The following is a 16,650-nucleotide window of genomic DNA, read 5'->3' as shown; positions in this document are numbered from 1 at the left end:
AAAAAAATTTGTCATCAGTGTGTGCTTGCTTTAAGCCGGTACGATCGGCAAGTAGGGGAAATGCTCTATGCATGCCGGTCTTATTTTTATTCAGCAGCGTGTGCGGCCACCCACCACGGAGCCCAACAAGGTGACACTGCAAGTTTGCGAATGCTGAAAGCTTGCAGACGTCAGCCGTACAACACTGCCATAAGCCAATGCGCCTGTAGACCAAGGTAGGCTATTTGCACAGGGTTAATTCTTGCCGCCAGGAAAATTGGAAGTAAACAGAAGAGAGAAGTAGACAGGACAGACTAAAAGTGAAAGATAAAGACGAAACTGTAGAGGAGAGATATAAAAAAAGGCGACTGCTGATTTCCCCTGGTTGGGTCAGCCCAGGGGTGTCGTCTACGTGAAGCCGGGGCCAAAGGGGTGTGTTGCCTCTGCCGAAGGCCTTGAAGGTCTGAGCACTCAGCGTCCGCTCAACTCCCAGGATTCCTTTTTCCCCAGACAAGGCTCAGCCACGCACGGCTAGACGTAGGAAGAGATCGAAATCCCCCTGTTAGCTCAGGTCCGTGGTGTCACTACACACTAAACGCCTGCTTGCGCAGACGCCCCTGTGGGGTGAAAGCTGTTTGTCAATCGTGCAGACTTTAAGTGACAAGATTTGGTGCCCTGTCTCTGCTAAGGACATTGACATCATTCATCGTGTGCCTGCCAAGCAAGGAAGAAACATTATAGTGTGGTTCTGCTCAAGAAAATAAATAAATAAAGCTGACTTTGCTTCCAAAGCTTGTAAGGCGAGGCTCACAACTAGTTCATAAGGGCTCTCCCAGAAACTATTTAACGTCCATTTCCGTAAATAATCACCTCACACCCAACAATAAGCGGCTTTTTGTGCAGGCGCTAGAACTGAAAAAGTCTAAAGGATGAAAATTTCTTTGAACTGATAACTGTACTATCAAGGCCAGCAAGGCAGTTGATACCCGTGTTTATCGCATATCTAGTGCGACTGATGTCAGTCTTCAAGTAATCAATGCATTCTATTTTTTTCTTGTATTAATGCCTAAATCATCATGGATGAATCGTTTTTTTTTTTCCTCTCGACAAAGCAAAAGCTCTGTCCAAGAAAAAATGACGCTCATTATCCTTACCGCATTTAAACATACACAGCATTCTTAAACGTCATGATAATCTCATCCATCTTCTTAGCATTTTGAATCATGCTTTTTCATTTGCATATCTATCTCAAACATGGTTATTATCCCACAATAGGAATTTGTATGGGCTTTATGGTTACAATTCCGAATATTGCCACTGTGAAGGTTATCATAGTGGTGGTTCAGCCGTCTTGGTGAAATCAGCACTACTATATAAATGTCGTTATGATCTTTTTCGTCATTGTCTTTGTGAGGCAGTATCGTTAGAAGTCAAGAGTATCAACCTACAGCTGCTTTCCATACGTAACATCATCATTGTGTGCATTTATCGTTCCGCCTCATCTTTTTAAATCGAGTGTTGTAGAAAACTTGAGCAGTTGCTCAATATACTGGTTGATGAAAACAAGGATATTGTTATATGTATTGCACATTCGCGACGCAAGCGACATTGAAAAGATTGCCTAAAAACGCTATCTGGAATAGCGGTGCAGCTTCTGTTTCGCCATGGCGGTATCACCTTGTGACGTCAATAATCTTGTAGGAAATCGGTGTAGCGATAGTCTGTGCTGCCTTCATCTAAACATTCGTTCAGCACGGAACAAGGAAGATGACCTATCTATTTTTCTAGATACGTTTTCTTTTTCTTTCGACGTAATAATGATTACGGAAACTTGGTATACTTCAGACGACGAGATTTACAAGCGAGATGGTTATAATACCTTCTTTCTTAACCGAACAAAGAAAAAAGGCGGTGGCCTCATGGTTCTAGTGAAAAACTGTATAGACGCTCAAATAATACCACAATTTTCTTATGTCGGTGCTGACATTGAGTGCTTAACTTTGATTACACGTAATTACGTATATGCTGTCATGTACAGACCACCCGATTCATCTGTGAATAGATTTATTAGTAGCCTTGAAGAACTATTAAATTATGTAAATGACAACAATTTAAAACTTATTCTTGGCGGTGACCTTAATATTAACATACTGGAGTCGTCTGCTGCCGCCATTACATTTGTGTCTACGGTCGAGTCGAGTGGCTACGATATAGTAACGGAAACTCCCACACGTATCATACCTACCTCAGAAACGTTAATCGATCTATTTATCACTAACGTAAACAAAGATAACGTAGAGAATGGTGTAATATGTGACATCAGCGACCACTTTGCACTCTACTTTGTTATGGAGAGTGCAATCAAGAAGTCCCAAACACTGCCCACTAGAACAGTTCAAAATATCACACCTCACACTTTAACAGCATTCAGCACAAGCCTTTCCCAAACAGACTGGAGTGCGGTATACCACTCAGAAACTGCAGATTTAGCCTATGGAACATTCTTGATTATATTTAAAAAAGTTTATTTTAGACACTTTAAAGAAAAAGTTATACAGAAATGCCGTAGAAGTCGCAAACCATGGATCAATCGTGAGTGTTTAAGAATGATCGAAAAGAAATCAAAGTTATTCAGAAGGTTTTTAAAAACTAAGGATGCGTCAGACTTAACCACATTTAAAGAATACCGCAATAAGGTGAACGCCTTTATCAAGAAAGAAAAAAGAAATTACTTAAATCAACAATTTCATGCAGACAACTGCAAAGGGAGTGCAGAACTGTGGAGGAAACTTAACGCTTTGCTTCACAGGACACCGATCTCTCCTGGGGTTACTGAAATAAATATAGATGGTCGAGCGGTTACAGATTTAGAACTCGCAGAAAGATTTAATCATTTTCTCACAAACGTTACACAGCCGACGCAAACAGCGCAGACAGCTATAACTGACGCAATGACAAGACAGACAAAGAACATCTTTCTTCGACCAACCGATGAACAAGAAATAGTTTCAATTTTTTCCACGCTAAAACAGAGCAGCGCTCGTGACATAGATGGAATTCAGATTTCCCCGATCAAACATGCAATCAATATCATAGCTCCCGTGCTCTCTCACATTTATAACTTGTCCCTATCAACAGGCTGTTTCCCAAAACAAATGCAAACGTCCGTTGTCAGCGTGTTATATAAGAAAGGAGACAAGAATGATCTTACGAACTATCGGCCAATTTCTATATTACCCATATTCTCGAAAGGCTTGGAGAAAATTATTTTTAAAAGACTTATGAATTTTTGTATGAAGTTTAACATAATATCCCAATCTCAACATGGTTTTATGAAGGGCAGGTCGACGGAGACTGCTTTACTAGCTCAGAAAGAAATAATCCTTAAATCGTTTGAGAGTAAAGAACTTTGCATTGGTGTTTTCATAGATTTTTCTAAGGCTTTCGACCGTCTCTGTCATCATACTTTATTTGAAAAATTAGAAGTATATGGTGTTCGCGGCATTCCACTTTCCCTCTTGAAATCTTACTTCAAGTACCGCTCACAATGTGTAAAAATTAAGGATTCATTTTCTTCTCTCCAGGCAATAACCACAGGGGTTCCGCAAGGTAGCATTCAAGGACCGCTGCTTTTTAACCTATACATAAATGACATTGTCAAGGTCAGTGACAAAGCTAAATACATAATATACGCAGATGACACCAGCATTTTCTTTACAGGTAATGACATGACTGCCATGACCACACTTATAAACACTACGCTAGAAAGCTTAAACACATGGAGTGAACGAAATTCATAACTTATTAATGCAACAAAGACAAAAGCTGTAGTTTTTCATTCGCGAAGACTGATTTCCTTAGACAATAGATTACGTATAGGTAGCGCGGCTGTTGAAATCGTAGAAACCGTTAAAACATTAGGAGTACTTTTTAATTGCACAATGTCGTGGGATCCTCAGATTAATAATCTAATTACCAACCTATCAAAATGTGTGGGCATACTTGCACGAATGCGTTAATTTCTTCCAGTTTCTGTTAAACTAATACTTTATAACAGCTTGTTTTTGTCGCATGTAAATTATTGTCTTTTGGTATGGGCAAGTACGACAGCAACCAACATAAATAAAATATACAGACTACAAAAGAAAGCGATCAGGTTTATAGCAAATGTTGACTACTATGCACACACAGATGAACTGTTTCAGCGCTATAATATTGTCCCAATTCACAAACTTTACGAGTATTCCCTAGCAATAAGATATAAGCAATCTCTTTTTCATAACAATCGTGCCTTCCTAGATATTTTTGAACTGGAAACGCATGCTAATCCGTACCCTACTCGTCACCAACAACATTGGAACCTTCCATTCTGTAGAACAAATTTTGGGCGACAAATGTTATGTTTTAGTGTTCCTTTGTTATTAAATAAATTACTGGAGGCGAAAATAATCCTTGAGAAATGCAGTGCACGTGACATTAGGGAAGTGCTTTTATCGTGAAAATTGAGAAAATGGTGGTCCAGGCATTCATGGAACTCTCTATATATGTATATGTGTGTGTATATATATATGTGTATATATATATATATATATATATATATATATATATATATATATATATATATATATATATATATATATATATATATATGTATATGTGTATATGTGTGTATGTATGTGTATATATATGTGTCTGTATATGCATCTCCATATGTGTGTGTATATTTATGTGAATGTGTGTACACGCAATTTCTATGCATAGCATTGTTGTCATATATATAGTATTCTGTATTCCGTCATATTTTGCATTGTACTTCGGAATTTGTGCCGAACTACTTACGCATATTAGTCTCGGTATATAGCATTACTGTACGTGCATCTTCCGACTTGTACTGCGCTAAACATCTCATGGCTTATGTTCGTTGCCTATATGTTCATGGCCTATGTTTCTTCACCCATGTCCACGTTGCTTGCCATGTATTAGGGAGGCTCGGGTTCTCCTCAAGTGACAAAACGTCACTTTTCTCCCGAGCCTGCCCTCATCCTTGGGATGAAATAAAATTGAATTGAATTGAATTGAATATGGGGTGATATTAATGTCTACATTATCGATCCTAATAGTCAGTCATGCTCTGAGTATTTGTGCACTTATCTGAGCTGTTGTCTCTCATCACTAATTTCCGTTCCAACTAGACGTGAAATTGGTGGGCCTAACACTTTAATTGACCACCTGCTTTCTAGTCTTCCTATAGATAATAGTACAGCCGGAATAGTGGAATATGCCTCAACAGACCATTACCCTACATTTTTTTTGCATAGGTGCTTTAACATGTACTCAACCTGAAAAATATGTCAGCACATTCTTTGATTCTAAAAAATTAATTGATAACATTCGTGAAATGAACTGGGCTAACGTGCTTGAAGAACAGTGCGGTGATAAAGCTTTTGAATGTTTTTTGTGCAAAAATATCAGAATGTTCAAATTCATGCTCAAGTACCACTGCTATAACGCGATGGTTCAGTTTCCCAAGAAAGCCATGGATTAGTAACATTTTATTGTGCTCTGTTAAAAAAGGAGATAATCTTCATAAGAAATTTAAAGCCCAGCCAATCAATAATACCTTGCAATCACATTTCAACACGTATTCGAACATTCTAACTTCCAGATTAAAATATGCCAAGCATAAATACTATGAAAACAAAATATGCAAAAACAGAACTGACACTAGATGGAATTGGCAAATAATTAAGGAATTCCTAAACATCAGTAAAACTAAAAATAGCATTTCATGTGTAAACCACAATTCTGCTAGTTTACTGACCCTCAAGATGTAGCAGTGCTTATTTCAATATTACCGGCAACCATAAGCCTAATTGCATGCCACTTAGTCTCCCGCGATGTTCTCATTCATTTTACTTATTCTCAACAACACCGCAAGAAGTATGCAATATCATCAAATCTCTTGAAACAACCGGTCCAGGTCTTGATTTTATACATCCATTAAGCATTAAGCTTGTGTCTAAAGAAATCTCACTTGTGTTTTCTCATGTAATAAATAAATTATTTAAAGATGAAAATTTTCCCAAGCACCTCAAAATAGGCAAAGTTATTTTAGTGCTTAAAAAAGGTGATCAAAATTGCCTAAGTAATTATTGTCCTATTTGCATTTTGTCATTCTTCAGTAAAGTGATAAAAAAACTAATATACAATCGACTGAGTAAATACCTGTCAAAATTTGATATTTTAAGTAATAATCAATTTGTTTTTATGAGAATTTATCTACTGAATTGGCACTTATTACTTCTACAGAAAGGGTTAAATTAGCCATCGACCAAAAGCTTTCAGTCTGTGCTCTATTTATTGATTTCACCAAGGCATTTGACTCCATCGACCATCGTATTCTTTTAGGCAAACTTGAATGTTACGGCATTTCTGGGCCACCTTTAGAATTCATTCTTAACTATTAAACAGATTGGTCATACAGAGTACAAATTGATGGTGTCCTCTCTTCATCAAAAATATAGGTGTTCCGCAAGGATCAATACTTGGGCCACTTTTATTTCTCATATTCATCAATGATTTGCCACAAATATTAACACATGCAAGCTGTCTCCTATATGCTGAAGGCAACACCATTTTCACATCCAAAAGATATTTTAGTGCGCTGTAGTATAAACTCAACGTGAATCTAGCAAATGTATTTTGATGGTGTCTAAAAAATAAGTTATAATAATTAATCCATCTAAGGCTACATTTATGTAATTTCATTCCTCAAAAATTTTGCCCAATCATTCTATTATGGTTTCTTTACATACCGTAATGATGTAATTTCCAGATCACAGTCTACTAAATTTCTTGGTATTGTTTTAGATGACAATTTGAAGTTTTAATGTCATGCTCAATTACTATTAAAAAAAATTTCATTTAGTATTCACATTATCATGAAACCTCGCTCTTACTTACATCAAAACATTCTCATGTCTTTATATTATGCATACATACACAGTCACATCTCGTACTGCCTTTCTTCTTGGGGTAGTACATATTCCACACATCTTCATGACCCAGAAATTTTGCAAAAACAGGCATTATGATTAATTACATTTGAACCATATACATCTCGCTCTGCTCCCATATTCAGTTTCCTAAATGTTTTGCCTCTACGTTTGTTATTCTTTCATAAGGTCATAAAACATACTAATGTTTTGTCTTATATATACTAACCTCAATATCCCAGGTTTTAATCGATCAAACCTCATTAATAGCAAAACTACAAGATTTCCAAAACAACTTCATCTACTTCTTCCAAAAGTTAGAACTAATTAGAAAAACTTACAATTGAATGTTCAAGCATTTCACTTTAGATTACCGTTGGATATTAAGTCATCTTCATGCTTATCATTCAAACAAAAAAATTAAGGATCGTTTCAATAACACACTGCGCACACATAGAATGTATCATGTTTTTTTTCCTACAAAATATTTTCCAATTTACTTTTGCCAATTGTTAAGTGTTTTCACTTTGCCTATGTATAAATTTTGCCTATGTTTGCTGCGTTTTGGCATTGCTGGTTGCACGTGACATTAATCCCTGTCTGGATTTATATGTAAATTCTTCCATTTTACTTCTTCAATCTGTCTATTATTGTGATTATCATATTGACATTTTTATGATTATTTTTCTTCATTGCTAGTGATGCACTTCACCTTGTATAAGTTACATAACTGATTGTTTGCCGAGATTAGTGTAACCCCCAACCCCCATTTATTTTCTGTTAAGACGTCCCCCCGACAGTTTTTACTTTGGGACCTCTGAATGTATTTATGTCTACCTTGTATTTATTTATTTATTGAAATAAATAAACATATCCTTAACATGTTTACAGGATACCTTCAAGGAAGAGTTAGGGATAAGTTGTGATTCGCTGCTGACATTCCACTGATGAGTAACTCAGGGGATGAATTAGAGCTCATTATTTGAATAGACAAGGAAAGCAGAGGAGTAGGTCTGAAAATTAATATGCATAAAACTAGAGTGATGTGGCATACTCTCAGCAAAAAACAGTGCTTTGCAATAAGCGGCGAGATGCTGCGGGTTTTAAAAGAAACTGTCTACTTAGGACAAGTAGACACCACGAAGCCGAATCATGAGAGTGAAATAACTAGAAGAATGAGAATTCCGTGGAGCACATTCAGAAAACATTCTCAAATCATAAATGGCAGCCTACCACTATTCCTCAAGAGGAAGGTATGTAACAGCTACATCGTGCTAGTACTTACCTACAAAGCAGAAGCCTGGAGGCTTACAAAGAGGGTTCAGCTTAAATTGAAGAAAATGCAGCAAGTGATAGGACAGGAAATGATAGGTGTAACCTTAAGATGGGCAGAGAGCAAAGTGTGTCAGGGAAGAGAGAGGGATAAAGTATATAATAGCTTAAGTCAAGAAATGAACATGGGCCGGGCATGTAGCGAGTAGGCAGGATAACCGATGGTCTTTGAGGGTTCCTGACTGAATTCCAAGAGAAGGTTAATGTTTGAAAGGGAGATAGAAACGTAGGTGGGCCCATGAGATTAAAAAGTTCGCAGGTATAACGTGGCAGCAGAAAGCACAAGACCGGGTTGACTGGCAGATCATGGCAGGCCTTTGCCTTATGGTGGGCGAGTCAAGGTGATGATGATGATGCGCGTATTGCTTAATGTGCAGCAAAATTGTGGCTTGACTGACACCGTCATGTTGTCTCTTACGAATGTAGTATGGTTCTGCTATAGTCAAGAGCTCGACAAAGTACTGTCTAATCAGGCAAAGGTATTGTTGAAAAAACAAGTCATTGAGCAATGCTAAAACAAAAGAATGGCGTTTCCGGATTCATACGAAAGCCTTGTTCACAAAGGAATGACGATTGAGCAACAGGTTCTTATGTAGCATTGAGCACATGATGCAAAGACATCCCAAAATCTTTGCATCTAAACCAACTCGTAAAATTGGCGTTTGGCCATTTACGGGGTGGTTTAAGAGAGTATCTATGCTCTTCTCTACTGAATCGGTGCACGATGCCAACGCAACGTTAACATTACCCGCAAGTAAAGCGCATTCTGCTTTTCATAGTAAAGCTTGCCTTGGGTGACTTTCACGCTTTCGCATTAAATCACGCCTTTGCTGCGTTGTTTGTACGTGGTTAGTTTGTGTTTCGGTACTACGTACTGCTGCAGCATGACTGCACTACTTATTTAAATCTCTTGTCATCTCCACATTACAAAAGAAGAGAGAAAGAAAGAGCGTGGAAAGCCCTTATATCTGTGCGATTAGATCAGCACCACTGTTCACATCTTGTGCGCATAAATTTTTTTTCTCTCATTCTGTTCACCATGAGATGTGGGACAGTCAATAAGTCTAGTCAGGAAGTTTAGCGGCTCACGGCATTTTGTGCTACACTGCGTTTACCACGTGTAGGCACATGTTCTTGCACCAGTAAAAATCTTTAAAAAATATCATATAAAAGTTCAGCAGAAAGCTTTCATTGATGAACTACGTGCATGACAGTGCAACAACAAAGGCCTCGTTAATGAGACAAGTTTTTTTTTTTTTTTTCAGATATAAAATGACCACTGCCTTCTGTCTGTCACTAACAATGCCACATGAACGCTGAAGATAATGTAAAAATATGAAGTTTTCAGTGAAATCATACATTATAAGTAAAGCATGCCATCTGAATTAATTTTCAACTTCTGGGCTCTTCAAAGCATTCTTAAATCTAAGCACACGGATGAGCACAGTAACTCTGTTTTAGGTACAGTTTAAGTACCGATGTGTCATAGTTTATGGGATAGTAATATATCTATGCAGTGGCACCATGGCCAGATAAACACAACTAAGGCTTCTCGCATGATCGATTAACTACAATGTTGTACTTGTACATCTATCAACGACGTGCAAGTACATGGCCCAGAACCTGATTCTTTTTTTTTTACACCCGTGTCGTCGCTATAAAACGCTGCGTTCACACACCATTTATTGGTTCTCATGTTTGCGAAGATGCCAAGAGCATTTAGCAACATGCTTGGTACAGAAAGCGGAACCCACCCTGAAATTATTCTGATAAATGGGTGGTATAGACGACAATAAAACAGCACTCTGGAAAGCTGCACTCGCCAATCCTATTAAAATGCATCAGCAGCCGAGCAAGACTAAATGCTTTCATGCGTCGTTTCAGGCATGCATTGAAACAGTTACAGTCGCGCTGACATAACCAGACAAACCACACTATGAGAACGTGCATGACATATGCACACATAGACTACGCACACATACGCACACATAGAGCAGACGACGCATAGAGCGATCCACACTTTGCTACTTTGGCCAAGTGCCACCAGGTGGCAACTCTGCTTGGTTTCATGGCCAATAGGCTCACCGAGGACTGCTGTGAATGGGTGCGGCAAGTCCAGGCAGCCTCACTTGGCTACAAAAAAAGGTCAGTAGCCATTGCCAGGGTGTTTATGCAGATAGCCTTCAGAACCGGGTTGCTACTGCTTGAGGGACACTTATTTCCGCCTTTTTCGAAGATGAAAACCCCACAGCACACAACCGTTTTTTGTCTAGAACTTTTCACCCCGGCTCGGGTCGTGCACCACAAGCTCTTCTCCAAGCAATCCTATATGTGAATGTGTCGTGTATGCCCATTGGAGCCTTTGGCACACTTCGTCGCATTCCAGCGTTTGGCACGTGTCTCACGCGCTTTTACTCATGATAATAACATGTGATATACTAGTCGAATTTAATTTGAAATTATTTCACCAAAAGCATTTTCGGCATGGAATTCACTCTGAACCGAATATTCACCATCGGCACAAGCCTAGCTTTTTGTGACGACAGGATGTTTTACCTGGATACTAAATTATTTGATTCAATAAACATTCAACAGTCGATTTCCTGTAATATTACCATTATATGGCAGTTTTGCTGGGACCAAACTGATTCAACTTAAAATTTGGGTCATCCCTTAACCAGAGGACATGTAATCGAGGTTCTGCTGTATTGGTTTTCTTTGTCGGTGCACTAGTTGGGTACAAAAGTTTCAGCGATAACATACCCCAAACATGGCGAATCCCAGCAGCGAAGGCAGGAAGGCCAGCCCCTTGAGTGATAGTGGGTATCCCAGGTAGCGTGAGTTCATAAGGATGTCCTCCTCAGCCAAGCTGTGGTTGGTGGCTGGATTAAACTGACTCACTCTGTACTCCAGTGTCCAAAGAGTCCGGTTGCCTGCAACACAGGACTCTGGGACTGCTTGCAACCAAACTGTGGTGGTGGCACTATTATCACATATCGCTACACTAAATAGTTGCACAGTCATGTTTGATGATGCAATGTGGTGTTTAATGGATTGAAGGGCATGTCATGTTAAACCTTACCAAAACTGGTCACAACATTGAAATGGTACAGCAAATTGTTATAAACTATGTGATGTGCTTATACAAAGCTCAGAAGTGAACTGTTTTAAATGTACATTATTACTGTGATGGATACCATACTGTAAATATTGTCACGGGGGTGAGAGAATGAATGAAATAAATATATTTACAAAATATACAGGGAGAGTCAGAGGCAGCTGCGGCCAATGTGGAGGTACAACAGCAACAACAACACCAGCACAATCACATTCATCGTCTACCTGATGCTCTCTCGTTGCCAATGTCATGTAACATATAACGCCCTCGCCGCCGGTAGCGCCGTCTCGGCACCTAAAGGAGAGTAGCATCATATGCGGAGATGTATGGCTTCAGACAAGACACGTGGACGATGTCAGTGGCGGGTCTGGACGACGAAGACTTACTGTCCAGCGGAGGGATCTCATATGTGACCTCAGGAATCCACCGTAAAACCTTGTAATCCCCCGAGTAACGAGATAGGAGCTTCGAAGAGAGGCCAACGTGGCGGCATGGTGTCCATAGAAGGACCAATGAACCTGGAGAGTAGGAAACTACTCTGTGATGGCTATCGTAGCGAGCCTTCTGAGAAAGCTGCGAGCCAAGAAGACGTTCCCGTGCGATTTGATGGGCCACTTGAGCCCGAGCAGTGGCATCTTGGGCGTACTCTGTAACCGGGGCTCTTCAATTTTCGGATTCCTGGGTTGGTTCTGGAGAACCGCGGGCTCCCCGAAAGCTACTGCTGCATCCGGTTCTGATACGAAATGACGTAGGCTGGCTACGCGCACGCCCGGCGACAGGCTGAAGGTCGCAAAATCGAACGCAGGACAGCCAGCGTAAACGTAAACAAACTCTACCGTCATGGCAGCAAACAAAACAGTGCGCCGCGTGTATGTTGGTTTTTTTCTGCATTGTCCACTTGGAAATACATAGCTAAGCTCACCAAAAAGCTGTAATAATATCCTCGAGCGTACGCATTTGGGGTATGACTTCGTATCCTCGCACGATCACTCGCCGTGTTCGCGAACGAAACAGCCAGCTGGCGCACGCTGCCTTGAGAACGATGCAAGGTGAGCTGCCGCGACGTTGACGGCTTGACAAACTCACGTCTCTTTAGTACATGTATTAGTCACTGCACAACACGACGCGAAGTCACACGGAAGCGATCCTGTCCCCAAAAGAGCTTGAAGATATATGCCTTCTCAGCTATCCCGTATTATACGTCGCAAACACACGTTGACCAACTTACATTTTGTCTAAAGTTTATGATATGCGCAGGTATCGGTACCACGAGTGTGCGTCGTATATAAAATAAACATCTGCATGGCATGTTATCGATCCATCTTTAGAACTTGCCTTGGCCTGTTTTCTAGTCCTAAGTGGCACTTAACGAATGTCATGTATATCAGCTTTGATTCGACCTACTAGGTCATAGTACGTACTGCGCGGCATTATTACGAAGAGGTGAAAAAAGACAAAGCCAATGATAAAATGGGCCAATAAATTTCTGAATCCATTCTCCATTTTTTTTTCTCGCGCTGTATCGTATAATATCCTACCACATATGCTGGCTCATAGATGGAAATGGGTTCGCACGCCGTTCGCGACCAGCGAGCATCACCAACAGTCGCGATCTAGGGCCTTCTATCAGCATCGAAGATCAATCGAGTAGTCAGGACAGAGGTTTTAAGAGGTTCATGTACGCAAACATACGACGGAGCGAGCTAGTTCGATCACAATCGTCTTCGATAAGTGCACAGAAAGCAGGCACAGCTTCACGAATGACTACTACAAAAAAAGAATAACTCCAAAGTTGTCTCCATGCGTGCGTACAAACGTGTACAACGTACATAACTTTTAAGGCATGTGCACGACGCAGTCAACAGGCAACAGTTCACCGCATTGTTCACAGGAGGAAGCTTCACGGAAAACATAACAAAAGCGATTAACAGTAGCTTCATAGACTCACCGCCACTCGCAATCGCTCCATCTCGCAAGGCGGAACAGGCTTTAGAAGATAACGCCACGCGTAATGACAAGCGAAGGCTCAGTCCTCAAGCGCCCACATTACAATCTATCTAGTCCTCACAAAGATGGCACCGAGCGCGCATCGTACCTTTGCGGCGTCTGCTAGCCCGAAACCTGCCCACAGCCTTCCAGAAAGCTTTCACGACTAAATTGTCCTGGAAGCGTCTGGCGACCCTCGGGCTCCCCGCGGGTCACCAGAACATCCAACCCGAGAAAAACGAACGCCAACCGGAAGTGCGCCGTCAGGGGGGGGGGGGGGGGGACGAAGCAGCCAGAGAAAAACAAGCGCGCTCTGGCTGGCTCTGGCCGCCCGCGGGTAGCCAGAAATGGGATATCGAAGAGCCCCACTGTTTGCGTAGTCGATGGGAGAAGAGTCTCGAAGGGTAACGCTGGATGGCAGCTGACCAATAAATAGAAGGGAGAGAAGCCAGCGGTGTCGTGGCATGACGAATTCTATGCGAATGTCACATGAGGCAAAGTACTATACCAATCAAGGTAATCTTAGGAAACGTACATGAAGAGCATTGTTGTCAAGGTCAAGGTTCGATTTAGGCGCTTGGTAAGACCATTTGTTTGCGGGTGGTAGGCCGTAGTGAGCTCGTGACGCGCCGAACACGAGCGAAGGATGTTACTACTTTTGAAAGAAATGGGCGACCACGATTGGTCAGCAGCTGTCAAGGAGCGCCATGGTGAAGAATTACGTCATGAAGCAAGAAGTCTGGGACGTCAGTGGCACAGCTTGTCGGTAGCGCTCGTGTGATAGCGTATCTTGTGGCGTAGTCAGTGGCCATGGCTGTCCACTTGTTTCCAGTGAGAGAAGTAGGAAATGGTCCAACGAGATCAAAACTGGCACGGTAGAAAAGGACGGTGGGTATGTCTATTGGTTGGAGCGGACCAGCTGGTGGCAAGGTGGAATGTTTGGAGTGCTGGCAGGACTCACAAGCAGCAACGTATTGGTGCACAGAACGGTAAAGGCCTGGCCAGAAGAATCTACGCCGCACACGATCGTACATGCACGTGACCCCGAGATGTCCAGCGGTTGGAGCGTCGTGAAGCTGTTCAAGAATAGCGGAACGGAGTGTCGCAAGAACTACGAGTAGTAGCTCTGGTCTGTCTGCGCTGGTGTTGCGTCAGTAAAAAATGCCATCGCGTAGAACGAACAAGTGTAGCGACGGATCTACATGGGGCAAACGTAGACTCTGCATGATAGACCGCAAGTGGACACCACTGAGCTGTTCCTTCCATATGTCGGTGAAAGCAGACATGGCGAAGACACAAGGATCAGAATCATGTGCTTAAAGGTCGGGTGGGTCCACGCGGTGACGGGATAGACAGTCGGCATCCTGGTGCATTAGGCCAGATTTGTATGCCACGTCAAAGCTGTATTGGAGTTTTAAGGCCCAAAGGCCAAGTCGTCCAGTTGGATCTTTAAGGGATGACAGCCAGCACAAGGCATGGTGATCCGTAATTACCGAAAAGGTGCGGCCATACAAGTATGGTCGAAATTTTCCGACTGCCCAGACTAGTGCGAGGCACTCACGCTCTGTGATGGAAAACTTGCTCTCCGAAGGAGAAAAAAGGCGACTTGCATAAGCGATGACGCGATCCTGTCCTTGCTGCCGCTGGGCAAGAACAGCACCGATTCCATGTCCGCTGGCATCGGTACGAACATCAGTATGGGCTGACAGGTCGAAATGGGCCTACATGGGTGGGGAAGTAATGTTGTAACGGTGCTGAAGACAGTCGCTTGGTCAGTACCCCAATAAAAAGGCATGTCATTCTTCAGTAGTTCCATAAGTGCTAAGGGCCATATCAGCGAATTCTTCACAAAATGTCGAAAGTAAGAACAGAGGCCGATAAAACTGTGCACATCTTTTGTGGAACGTCGTACGGGAAAATCTTTGACAACTCTAATTTTGTCAGGATCAGGTTGGACGCCTCGAACACTGACAAGGTGGCCCAGCACAGTGATTTCCCGAGGGCCAAAGCGACATTTGGAAGAGTTGAGCTGAAGTCCTGCTGTTGGGAAAACCTCAAGAACAGCTGATAGGCCGCTAAGGTGGCTTTCACATGTAGGTGAAAATACGATTACATGATTTAGATAGCACAGGCATGTGAACCATTTGTATCATACAGGAGAGAGTCCATTATCCTTTCAAATGCAGCTGGGGCATTACACAATCCCAATGGCATAACCTTGAACTGGAAAAGTCCATCAGGTGTGATGAATGCGGTTTTCTCACGATCTCAATGATCGACAGAAATCTGCCAGTATCCTGATCATAAGTCAATAGATGAAAATTAGGCAGACCCATGTAGGCAGTCGAGAACATCGTCAATCTGCGGCAGTAAATACACGACCTTACGTGTTACTTTGTTTAAATGACGGTAGTCTACGCAGAAGCGCCAGCTGCTATCCTTCTTCTTGGCTAGCACGACCGGCGATGCCCATGGGCTGCAGGAAGGTTCGATGACGTCTTTTGTGAGCATTTCTTTAACTTTGTGCTAAATAACTCGTCACGCAGCATTAGACACGCAATAAGGACGTCGTCGGATGAGGCTGGCATCTCCAGTGTTAATCCTATGAGTTACGAAAGATGTCTGACCCAAAGGGCGGTCACCAAAATCAACGATGTCATGGTAGAATTTCAGCAGGTGTCAGATATCAGCTGTCTGTGCTGGAAGAAGGCCAGGGGCGATCACCTTGTCGATGGTGACATCCGCTGCGCTCTTTGAGGAGGAGAATGGGGCAGATGATGAAGAATATTCGCCAACGAATGCCAAAAAGGCAGCACCTATAGAAGAAACTTTCACCAAACCATACCATCTGGGATAACTTGAAGTGCACCAGCTAAAGTTTAGGATCAGAAGAGATGCTGTATTTCCTTTGATTGTCAAAAGTGTGTGAGGCATGGCAACATTTTTGGCCAGCAGAACGTCAGCAATAGGTGTCAACATGTAGGCCTCGTCGGGAACAGGAGGGACAGATCTCAGGTTCACGAAGGTAACGGCTTGAGGTGCTAGACGAATGTGATCTACAGAACACAGACGTGATTGAGCTGGTGTTGGGTCGTCATGATAACACGGTAAATCGAGTTGAAGCATGCCGGTTCCAAAATCAATAAGGGCAGAGTACGCGGATAAAAAGTCTATGCCGAGGATAAGTTCATGGGAACATTTCTCGAGCACAGCAAATAGCAATGTCGTGGAGTGATCGGC

The 16,650-nt window shown here is 41.9% G+C and overlaps 1 protein-coding gene across 9 annotated transcripts in view; it reads right to left on the bottom strand.

The window, feature by feature from the left end:
- LOC119169173 (transmembrane protein 117) overlaps nucleotides 1-16,650 on the bottom strand; it is a 261,084-nt gene that overhangs the window by 56,676 nt on the left and 187,758 nt on the right. For 4 of the 9 annotated variants that reach the window (XM_075886300.1, XM_075886304.1, XM_037420282.2 and 1 more), the window contains one exon: nucleotides 11,070-11,239. In XM_075886300.1, coding sequence (XP_075742415.1) covers nucleotides 11,070-11,239 — 170 coding nt within the window. Of the gene's footprint in view, nucleotides 1-72; nucleotides 2,812-6,942; nucleotides 7,046-11,069; nucleotides 11,240-16,650 lie in introns of those variants that run through there. The other 5 variants (XM_075886305.1, XM_075886303.1, XM_075886301.1 and 2 more) reach the window with 5 other exon arrangements.

The sequence above is a fragment of the Rhipicephalus microplus genome, chromosome 2, assembly GCF_043290135.1.
Source record: "Rhipicephalus microplus isolate Deutch F79 chromosome 2, USDA_Rmic, whole genome shotgun sequence".
Classification (NCBI taxonomy): domain Eukaryota; kingdom Metazoa; phylum Arthropoda; class Arachnida; order Ixodida; family Ixodidae; genus Rhipicephalus; species Rhipicephalus microplus.
Note: the sequence above shows the minus strand (reverse complement) of the source record. Positions and strands in the feature narration are given on the sequence as shown.